Source organism: Oppia nitens, unplaced genomic scaffold (assembly GCF_028296485.1).
Source record: "Oppia nitens isolate AA-2021 unplaced genomic scaffold, nextdenovo-longstitch-racon4-pilon3 scaffold14_pilon_pilon_pilon, whole genome shotgun sequence".
In the NCBI taxonomy this organism is placed as follows: Eukaryota; Metazoa; Arthropoda; class Arachnida; order Sarcoptiformes; family Oppiidae; genus Oppia; species Oppia nitens.
The window spans coordinates 1,251,825-1,265,000 of NW_026533193.1; the positions used below are offsets into that span (position 1 = coordinate 1,251,825).

The 13,176-nt window shown below is 22.0% G+C and overlaps 1 protein-coding gene across 2 annotated transcripts in view; it reads right to left on the minus strand.

Moving 5' to 3' along the window:
- Positions 1–13,176, minus strand: part of LOC128961850 (uncharacterized) — a 78,627-nt gene that overhangs the window by 8,540 nt on the left and 56,911 nt on the right. For both annotated transcript variants that reach the window (XM_054308150.1, XM_054308159.1), the window contains exons 10-11: positions 2,864–3,094; positions 192–379 (exon numbers count right to left, since the gene is read on the minus strand). In XM_054308150.1, the coding sequence (XP_054164125.1) occupies positions 192–379; positions 2,864–3,094 (419 nt within the window). The remainder of the gene's footprint in view (positions 1–191; positions 380–2,863; positions 3,095–13,176) is intronic.

A 13,176-nucleotide genomic window follows, 5' to 3' on the forward strand; every position in this document is an offset into this window, starting at 1 on the left:
ATTGTGTACTAGTTTTTTATATAGAAAATAAATAATATACACTAATTATTTACAGTATATTAGATTTTAATAAGCAAATTAAAATCTAATATACATTAATATATAAATTAATAAATATATTCATATCAATCAATGATTAATTTATTTTTGTAGTATATAAATTATAATAATAAAATATAATAAAAAATTACCATGATGAAGTTGATGATCTGCTTGGTGGACTAGCTTGGGTACCGTTACCGCCCTCGCCGCTAGACTGCTGGGACAGTTTGCTGACCAGTTTGCCCCGCGTATGGACACCAGTACTGCCGGTAGGCGTAACCTGTATTGACTCCTGTTTTTCATTAGACTTATTATGCATACGCTGTCGGCATAAATCCTAAATAATATATATTTTTAAAAAAAAAATAAATAATTTAATGAATAATATATGTATATATATATATAATTGCTATCAATTGAATTGTATTGAAATGAATGAATGAATAAATATATTAATTAATGAATTGAAATATTTATTTTTTAAATGATGAATTGAATCGTTAATTATTAGTTGATTGCATTTATATAAATAAATAAATATATATTTTTTTGTATATAAATTTAATTTTCTAATTTGAATGTAATGTAAAAAATATAAGATAAATAGTTCATTAAAGTAATATAATTCATATATAATATATGTTTTTTTAAAGATAGTTTAAACATAATTATTATTTTATTTTTTTATTCAATATTATTATTTTTTAACTATCATATTATTGATGAAATTATATGTTTGTTTGATTGTTAGTTTGTTGTATATCAACAACAAAAAGTTTATTCAAGATATTAAGTATATATATATATATATATTGTTTTTATATTATAAGTAAATCTATTAATGTTTTTTGCTGTTGTTATCGATGCGATTACTATCAATTATATCCATAATATTTGTTAGTTTTTTGTTTACAGTTAAAAAATTATTTTAAAGTATATTTTATTGTAAACAAATAGATATACTTTTTTAAAAAACTAATATAAGCTTTTTAAGCAAGGATAACTGCAATTAGATTTATTTTTAAAAAAATAATAATTTACAAATAAATACAGATATATTTTATATGTTTGTGATATAATAATAATAATACTGTACTTAAAAATTTTACTTAAAAAATGTTTTTTTCTTTCTCTCTCTCTAATATATCAATATATATATATTATTTTAAAACCCTATAAGTATTTACTTATGATTTTTGTCTCACTTTTCACTGAGAAAAAAAACTAAAATAAAATGTGAATCTTTATATTGAAGAGAGAGAGAGAGAGAGAGCATACAAAAAGTTGAGATAATTTTATTTTATATGTCTCAATGCTATCACAAATAAATTTTATATATATTATACGGTATATAACACACACACACACACAACAATATTTGAGATACACAGTCAATATTTGAGATAAAATATAATATAATATATATATATATATATTAAGTGTGAAAGCATTTTATATATTATTTGTTAAATCATATCTCGTCTCTCAAATAAAATGCTGTATAATATTGTGTTGTTGTGTTGTGTAGTACTACTACTACTAGTAGTAGTAGTAGTAGTGGTGATAGACATCATATATATATATAAAGTGGGAATAATTGAAAAAAGATTAATTTTTTCCGTTCAACAGATTTTTTTCATATTATTATATATTTTTTTATTTTCATCAACCAATTGATATATAAAAAAATGTCATTAATATAGCATTATTATATAATATACATTATATAATGTATATATAATGTATATATATATATATGTATATATACAGTACACACACCTGTATAATGGTGTCTATAATTTATAGCATATATATATATATATACTGTATTGTATTGATGTACTGTATATTATTTATGCCAATGATGTTATATTAATAAATATAATAATAATAAAATCAATTTTTTTTGTTGAAACTTAATAACACAAATCAATAAGCAGTACATTTCATATGTATATAATTTACATGTAGATTACAAGTGTGTGTGTGTGTGTGTGTGTGTGTATGTGTGTGTATGTGTGTGTGTGTGTATGTGTGTCTATCTATGTATGTGTGTGTGTAGTAATAGTTGATTTGAAATAATAAATATTTACATAATATAATACAAGAAAATAAAACATTTTTGAATTATATATATATATATATATATTGTTGTAGATTTGTTTTTTATATAAAATAATATATATATAATATTTACACTATATACTATAATAATATAGTAAAATAATTGATTTTAAAACAATTGTTACTATTAAATAAAATTGTTTTTATGTTATTTTTTCAATAACAAAAAAAACGATTGACTAAATAAACAGAATAATAATAATAATAATAAAAATGAATTATATTTCAGTATTTATTTGCAATTGAGAATTAAAAAAATATTTAAATTATAAAAACATTTAAATTTCAAAAAAAAACTTTCATGTATTAGTATTGTTATTAGAAAATGCAAAATATAAATGTTTTTTTTAAAATGCTAACCAATTGTTTAATTTATTTCTATCAATATATATATTATATTGTACTATATATATATATATATACACTGTATTATTATGTATATAATAAATTAGATAAAAACAATAATGTGTTTTAATAATGTGTTATAAAGTATTTATAATAACTGTATATAAATTACTTTAATTTAAAAATATATGTATTTATATCAACAAAAACAACAAAAAAAACTTTTATAATAGACTATATAGTCTCTGGAAAATTATTTATATAGTATTCATAATAATGTATTTATAGTTAAAATAAATAAATAAATAAAATATACAATAATTAACAACAAATTAACAACAAAAACAAATACCTGATAGTCATCGCTGGCCTCTAAATCCAATCTGGATGTCAGTCCCTGTAGTTTTTGCCGGAATTTTGTGTTTCGCCGATAGAGAAACATTACAACACTGGCTACCAGTGCTACCAATATTAGGCCGCATAGTGTCAACGTTAATGTTGTCAACCGATGTGCCGACGATGATAGTAGGCTACTGTCAGCCGAGTTGGCCAAACGATCCGATGATTGTATGCCAAGTGTTAGCTAATTAATTAATTATATATATTTATAAAATTAATTAAAAATAATAATAATAATAATAATAACACTTTAAGTTGATTAAATCTATTGATATATTTATGAAATAATAATCATATTATATAATAGTATTATTTATTATCACAATTATTATTATTTGTATTAGTATTCATTATAAATATTATATATATATACCAATTATAATCAAATATTTCACAACTGTATATATCATATATTATATAACAGATATTATAAATATATATATAGCATCAATTCATTATTATATATATGTATATATATTTATCATATATTTATTTTTTAGTAATCAAATTATAATTAATAGAACTATATATATAAATAAATAAATTAAATATTGATTTAAAAATATTGAATTATTATAATATTTTTTTTTCAAAAAATTTTTGTTTTGTATCACTCACTTCCCATTTCCCACTAACACATACATACAGACAGACATAGAGAGTACTACTCATATACTCTCCATTTGTCTTTGAATTGAACTGAGAGATGAAAGATAGATAGAGAGCGAGTGAGTGAGTGAGAGAAACGCTAACATTAATAAAACTTGTAGTCATATATATATATATATATATACATACAGTACACACACACACACACATACACACACACATACATACACACACACACACACACACACACACATACACACACACACACACACACACACACACACACACACACACACACACACACACACACACACACACAGAATATAAATGGTTTCCTTAGATACCAAAGAGCAACACATGAAGTACCAGAAAATATTTTTCTGAAGGGGATCTCAACCATTGAAATTAGAGAGAGAGAGAGAGAGAGAGAGAGAGAGAGAGAGAGAGAGAGAGAGAGAGAGAGAACTGGGAGATAGAAAGCACTGGTAGATAGTAGTATATATATATACTGTATATAATATATTGAGGAGAGCAGCAGCAGCACCAGTAGTACCGGGGAAAACACTGTACTCTATGACAGCTACCGTATATATATTGATATATAAAGAGGAATGGTTGCAAATTTTATGTACATTAGACACACACACACATAGAGAATATGCTTAAAAATATTATATTATTATGTTCTCTCTCTCTCTCTCTCAATAGAAAAGATATTTTGCATTTTTCATTGTCTATAATATATATACGAAAATTATGTTTTATCTTAATATTATTCACTATAAATATACTGCATATATATATATATATATATATATATATATATATATATATATATATATATACAATACTTAGTATTAATAATATTAATACTGTAGTAAACTATATATATATAGCTTATATGTGTGTGTATATGCATATGAATTTATATTAACATATTCTACAATACAATACAATAATACAGTACAGAAACTGTATTTTCTAACTGCACTTTAACTATACAAATGTATATAAGATATACCGGTATATACTATATATATATAATCCAACATTTAATGCATTTCGTACTAATTTGGGAGCAAATTTTTTTTAAACATTATTTTTAATGCATTGTCAATACAGTGTATAGTATAACACACACACACACACATCAAATGCTTAGGCATTATCATCAAACATAACATTAAGCATAATATTAGGCATTATTAGTATTACTGTTAAAAAACCGGAGCACATAACAAATAAATATGCAAAATAATAATAATAATAATAATACAAATAATGGTTGTCTAAGATTTGAATTTAAAAACTTTACAAAATATTATTTTCCTATATACAGTATATATATATATATATATTTATGTACAGTATATTTCCTATATTAATACAGTATTACTGATATTGACTGATATGTTATGAAGAGATTATGTTTTAGATATTATTATTATTATTATTAAATATAAATACATTAAAAATGTTTGTTAAATAATGAGTGAGTGAGTGAGTGAGTGAGTGAGTGAGTGAGTGAGTGAGTGAGTGAGTGAGAGTAGCAAATATATTGTACATATGTTTTTGTCGATCGTATATATATATATATATACTATATATATATACTGTATATGTATGTATGTTATGTATTAAAAAATAGATTTTTATTTCACTATTACTTTGGTTTAACTTAAATGCAAACTCTCTCTCTCTCTCTCTCCTAAAATCTCTGGCATTTGAATGACTCAAATCGTCGATTTAATTCCCAGTAAATATCCAGTAAAAAGACTACATTTTTCTGGTATATATATATCTACTCTTTACAAATAAATAATATGAGAGGTTGTTATGTCACATGAAAGGCATTAATGTTTTTTTTACTTCAACTAAAATGTAACCTAAACTCTCTTTTTACTCTCAAAACTTGAATCTCAATGTATGTGTGTGTGTGTGTGTGTGTGTGTGTGTGTGTGTGTGTGTGTACTCAATGGTATAAAACTTTATATATATAAATATAATCATTAAATGCTTTCTTGTATATAATGAATAAGTGAATTGAAGAGAGAGAGAGAGAGAGAGAGAGAGAGAGAGAGAGAGAGAGAGATTTGAAAATACAAAAGTGATTTATATAAATATAAAGATTGTAATTACTTATCCAACGAGTGTTTTTGAGAGACATATATATCAATATATATATATATTATAATAAGAGAGAGAGAGAGAGAGAGAGAGAGAGAGAGAKAGAGAGAGAGAGAGAGAGAGAGATAGTAAGGTATATAAATATATATTGTTTTTATAATTGAAAGCAAATACTATTATAATAAATATTTTGTAAAGTTTTGTACGTCTAAGCACTTTAATGTTTTATTTATTTTTTTGTGTCTACTAATTGATTGTTAATTGAATAGTGTCTATATATATATATATATATACAGTATTAATAAAATTAGATGATGACAAACAAATACAAATAGTGATATCAAATTGATATTATCAATACATCAAAATCAAACCAACAACAAAACTATACCTGTTTTTTCAAGTTAACAGGTTTTAACATTATAAAAGTAATGGTATATTAGTACTAATAGTAGTATGAATAGCATATATTTAGTACACAATCAATAGACTGTATACTGTATATATATATATAGATAAAGTATATACTGTATATGTATATAACTAAAAAAAATAATACAATATATATAAAAGCAAAAATCTCAATTTATCGATTGGGTCTCTCTTTTATATTTTAAACATAAAATATGATAATAATAATAATACTAATACCTAATATAAATTACATACCAAATCTCTCTCTCTCTCTCTCTCTCTCTCTCTCTCTCTCTCTCTCTCTCTGATGTTAGACAAACAACAACAACAATAATAATAATAACAAAAAATTTTAATTTAGTCGGAAAGAGACTTGAGATGACAGGTTATATATACAGTATATATATATATATATATATATCAATATATATTTAGATTTTATCTATTATTATTATATTGTGTAGTCTTATAATATACTGTACAGAATATATCATATATATATATATATATACTGGTAATGTATATATGAATAATAGAGTGCATTGATATTTAGTATCTGAGAAAAAAAGAGTTCATATTTCACAAACTTTTATATATATATATATATATATATTGATAGATAGATAAGTGATACTCAAACTCATCAATGCTATTAATGATAGAGAAAAAAGAGTGAAAGAGAGAGAGAGAGAGAGAGAGAGAGAGAGAGAGAGAGAGAGAGAGAGAGATGAGAGCTAAACTAAGAGAGACTATCCATTTCATCAACTATTATAAACTAATTGATATAAACATTATATACTGTATATATACAGCAGTTTAATGTTATCAATATAATAACAGAAAGCAAAAAATCCATTAAAACATTTTCTGGATAAGTATTGATATATCTATTATCAGTCTATATATATATATATATATATACCGATATATATATTAATAGAAATATTCAATGGAAAAGTTATATAAATGTTTTCAAATTTAACTTTTATTCATTTAATTTGTAATTATAAACCTATTTATTTTATTTATTTTTTTATGTAGATAACAAATTAATAATGTTTTTTTCAATGGTCAAATATATATAGTATAGTATAGTATACTATGCATACACACACACACACACACACACACACACACACACACACACACACACACACACAATATTATAAGATTATCAATGTAAGTGAAAAAACAAAAAAAATTATATATATATATATATACACTGTATATTGTTATTATAATATACTAAATTAATATATCGTATATCTAGTAATATAATGTTATAATGTAATAGTTGTCTTAATAATATCAATAGTTTGCTTTTGGGCACTGTCTAAAAAAATTGCATAATTATTATTATATAATATATATATACAGTATATATATTGTATTACAACTATATAATAATAATAATATTATTAAATTAAAATAAAAGTTATTTTCTATAATACTGTTATACTTTACTATAATACTATAATAATATGCTAACACACATACACACACACACACACACATAAATTGTATATTATTATTATTAAACAAAATAATAATAATAATAATATTTAATAAGTGGTAACAAAAACTTTTTAATTAAAACATCTGTTGTTTCTATTCATAGTTAGTTTGTTGGAAAATATTTGTTATTATAAATATACGGTATATTTAGTTATAATTTAATTTAGTGACAGTTTTTAAAATAAAGGAAATAAGTGTCTATTTTTTATATAAACGGGTTATTATTATTATTATAAACTTGTTGTAATTTATCAAATAATATACTTTATAATATAATATATATATAACTTTATTATTGTATAAACTGTTAGTAGTAGTAGTAGTAGTAGTAGTAGTCCTAAATTATTAAAATACAATATATTCAAGTTTGTCTTATATATATATATATATTATATATTATAAATATATTAAATTATAGTATTTTTATATGAAAATAGTTTATCCAACACATCAACAACAACAACAACAATCATACATATCATTCAATAACAAAAACATTTTCAAATCACTTATACTATACAAACATACATTTTAATAACAATCTCTCTCTCTCTCTCTCTCTCTCTCTCTCTCTCTCTCTCTCTCTCTCTCTAACTCTCTATTGTTGTCTAGATTTGAGATAAAATTTGATATCTATGTAAATGTCAATAACATTATACACTATACTGTATACATATATATATATATATATAATCTTATAATGTGTGTTAATATTTCTAGATTTTTAAAAATAATGTACATATAATACAATAATATTATTATTCTACAATAATTGTTGTCTATTTAGTAATTTATTTATCTATATATATATCAGAGTATATATATCAGTGAAATTCAAACATTTTAATAATTATAATAATAGTACTAAAATTAAATTAAAATTTTGCTTTATAATAATATCATATTTTTGATTTTTATCAAATTAATTTGTTGAAAAATATTTTTAACAAATAATATATAATAACTTATTTTGTTTTGTCCAAATATATATATATATATATATATATATAATTAAAATTTGATATAAGATTATTTTACAGAAAAAATATTGTAATAATTATAATTATAATAATAATAACTTTTTTGAATTATTTAAAGTTATGTTGAATTGTATCATATTTTTTGTTACTATAATAAAATTATTTATAAAGATTTACTTTTTTTCTAAAAAAAAAAAATCTTGAATTACTTTAAATACTTGAATGACTTTTATATCCAAAAATTATTTTGTTATTTAACATTAAGAGAGAGAGAGAGAGAGAGACTTTAATAATAATATTTAATTACATAATTATAAAATAATTTACAAAATAAATTATATATATAATAAATATATATCTTTTTTCTCTATTATTTAATTATGAAACAAAAAAATACTAATAAAATTAATGTACTTTTAAGTAGACGACAAATTATAATATTTATATATATACTGTATATATATATATAGCTTATACTCACAAAAAAAAGTCTATTTGTAATACAAAACATGATTTAATGGGAAAATAATAATAATAAAAATCTAAAGTTTCTAATGAACTATAAAATAAACTAAAAAAAAACTTAATGATTATATACATGTGAAACATGAGTACACATATATAGAAAATGATTGCAAATTTTTAGTTATCTTATATTTTCGTTTTTTGCTTTTTTTTTTTGTTCAAATCAATTGAAAAACACATACACAGTCTTTCATCTCAGATTTTTTTTATTATTTATATATCATTTGAAAAATAAAGACTTTTAGATCTTAAAGATGATGAGAAAGAGAGAGAGAGAGAGAGAGAGAGAGAGAGAGAAAGAAAGATCTAAAATATCTGAATAATGTTTGTCTTAATTATCTAAAAGTTTGCTTTAAGTTTCTATACTAATAATAATAATAATAGACTACTGTCTATAAAGTTAGTATATATTTTATATTATAAAAATAACTTATTGTTTATCCAGTGATTGAAAAATAGATAGTGTGTGTGTGTGTGTGTGTATGTATGACAGTGTGTGTGTGTATATCTTAACATGAAATAAGAGATACACACACACACAAAATATAACTAAATTTTTTTTTTACTTAATTATATCGTATACCGGTATATGTTTTTTTTGGGTACTGTAATATTGAAAGTGATTGGTTTCACCAAAAATTAAAAAATAAAACAAAATTTATCTATCAATCGAAATTGAGAAACATTATACTAATATATATATATCATATTAGAGCAATTGATTTGTTTTTATTTGTTTTTTTTAATGATGATTAAATTAGAAAATTAACCTGATAATATATAACTAGATATCATTACAAACAAACAAAAAATACCCGGAAAGCACATAAAAAACTAAAATCAAGTAATTTATTAATATTAATATTACTATACTGTATAATGTTTGCTATAATATTATATAAGGCAATGATAATAATAATAATAATAATACTTTAATATAAATGGCAAACAAATCATAGATTATTATTTTAGTTTTTGTTGTTGTTCAATAACAACCAACAGAAAGAGAGAGAGAGAGAGAGAGAGAGAGAGAGAGAGAGAGAGAGAGAGAGAAATCCTAAAAAATAAATAAATCAAAAAAATCTTATTACAAATTATTATTTATTTATTTATGTGTTTGCTTTGTGTAACTTATGGAAAAATACGAAATCAATTTTATATTTTCATTTATTTATTTTTTATTTTAAAAATAATAAATAATTTTATGGATATATATTTTTGATAATATAAATCATAACACTATGTCTGTGTGTGTGTGTGTGTGTGTGTGTTTCCTCTCATTGATAATATTTATCTTTATATATATATTTTTTACACACACACAACGCAAAACAAATACAATAATAATGTTAATATATGGTAGATATATATATATAAACAGTTAATAGTATAATACCGTACATATAATAAATTGTAAGACAAATATTGGGATCAATTAAAAATACATATATAAAAAATAATAATAATAAATACTAATAATACTCTCTCGGCTATTATACTGTATATAATACAGTATATAATATTATATATATATATCACACAATTATCAGCAATATTGTTGTTAAAACCAGTCGACCGACTAATAAGGCATTAGAGAGTACTGTAATATATAGTATATATATATATTGTATAAAGTCATCGATGATGACAACGACAACAAGTCATGAGAGGTTAGGCGATGAGGATCTCCTAAACTATATATATTTATATACTGTATATCTCATACATACAAGTGATGCACGCAATGGACACACACACACCAAAAGAGAGATAAACCTCCCGTTTTTTTTTGTATGTTTGTTATATATATTATTATAGTAAACACATATATATATATATATATATATAAAATGTTGTATAATATACTACAATATATACAGTATATATATATATATATAGTATATAATAAAAAAATAGATGACAGTATTGACAGCCAAAAGTAAAACGACGGACACAATAGATAATAATAAGTTGAATGATATATATATATAACAAACAATTGTTTGATGTTTTTTGTTGTTGTTGTTATTATTTATTTGGTAATAATAGGGTATGAAATATACAGTATATAAGAAAACTCACAACAAAATAAAACTAATATATAAAACATTAGTGTCAGTAAAAAAAATCAAGTTTTTTTTATTTAAAAAAAAAGTTTGTATGTTTCATAAAATACAAACAATAAATATTATAACAATTATTATCAATTGATTGATATGTGGTATTGTTATACACATATGCTATCTAATAAAAAATCTAAAAAAAACTAAATATTATTTTCAATTTTTAATTTAAATATTAGTTTTTTTAAATAATTTTAAATCTTAATAATTCACAAAAAAATTCATTGACAAAAAAAATTAGTTTTTATCTTTTTTATTTAAAAAATAAATTCAGTGTCAACTATTTTTTATATATATTATACAACATTATTATAGTTTTATTAATACAGTGAATAAATATACAATATATTCAGTGATAATATGTTCAACAAATGTGTTACCATTCAAAATCAATATCTCAGAGAGAGAGAGAGAGAGAGAGAGAGAGAGAGAGAGAGAGAGAGAGAGAGAGAGAGAGAGAGAGAGAGAGAGAGAAAGAGTATAGTATATAATATACTGTAATATAAAGCATATCTACAAGTGCTGCTATACTACAGTACAGAGCATATACTGCATATATAAGGTATTTATTGATTGATTGAATAATACATTATATTATATACAGTATATATATATATGGTGTATAAAGGACAGGCATTTCTAATATTATAACATTAAATCTCTTGAAAGCAAAAGCATAGAGAGAGAGAAAAAAAAGCATATATTAGTTGGGAAAATATGTGACTTAACACACACACACACACACACATACATACATACATACATACATATAGGACATACACTTTCAATATAAATACTAATCGACACTACAAAAAGATCAAATGATATATATATATATTTATACAGTAAGAGATAGGGATAGATATATAGATCGATAGATAGATAGATAGATAGATAGATAGATAGAGAGAAAGARAGAGAGAGAGAGAGAGAGAGAGAGAGAGAGAGATCTAACTATTGATTATTATTGCATAACTCAAGTAATAGTAGTAGTAGTAGTAGTAGTAGTAGTAGTAGTAGTAGTAGTAGTAGTAGTAGTAGTAGTAGTAGTAGTTATTTAAGTAGTGACATGTTTTTGCAATCACTGCATAAATGTTATCAATTAAGTCAAATGATGAAAAGATACTTTACTACTGTATATAATTATATGTGTGAAAATTTTTTTTTTCAATTTAATTATATCAACTATTTTATAACTATATATAATTTAAAGTAGAGTATATTATATTATATATATACAGTATACTACTAGTACTGTATTATATAGACATATTCACTATTTTAAATTAATTATTTTAAAAAAAATTTTTGAAAAAATAGTTAATTCATAAAATTGATAATACATTATGTGGTATAATCTAAATTATTAAATAATAATTATTATTTTTTGGTGTGATTTTCAAATTTTGTTGTTGTTGTTAACTTTAGCTATCATTTTGACATTATTGACGAAAACAAATAATAATAATAATCTGTTATTTTTGTGGAAAAATACAAAATACTGTATTTTATTATATATATATATATATATTGAATAATATATTATACGCCACATTTTTGGGCACTAAAATCCTTATAATAGTTAAGGTTTTTACTGGAAGATTAACGCCGACATTAAGGTCTCTCTCTCTCTCTCTCTCTCTCTCTCTCTCTCTCCACTAACTCTCCACTAAAAGCCAACTGTTTATGAAAAGCCATTTGAAATATTGAGATAAGACATGACATTAACAGAGAATGAATGAAAGAGAGAGAGAGAGAGAGAGAGAGAGAGAGAGCCATAGATTGCTTATATATTAAAAGATTGTGTTTAGTAGTTAAAGCACCAGAAAAATGAAACAAACAAACAAAATAAAAATTGTTAGCATTTATTTAGTTATCCATACATACAGTACAGTACAGTACAGTACATACTCTATCTGTATGTTACATACAGCACACATGTATGTTAAATACATAGTCAGTCAATCAGTCAT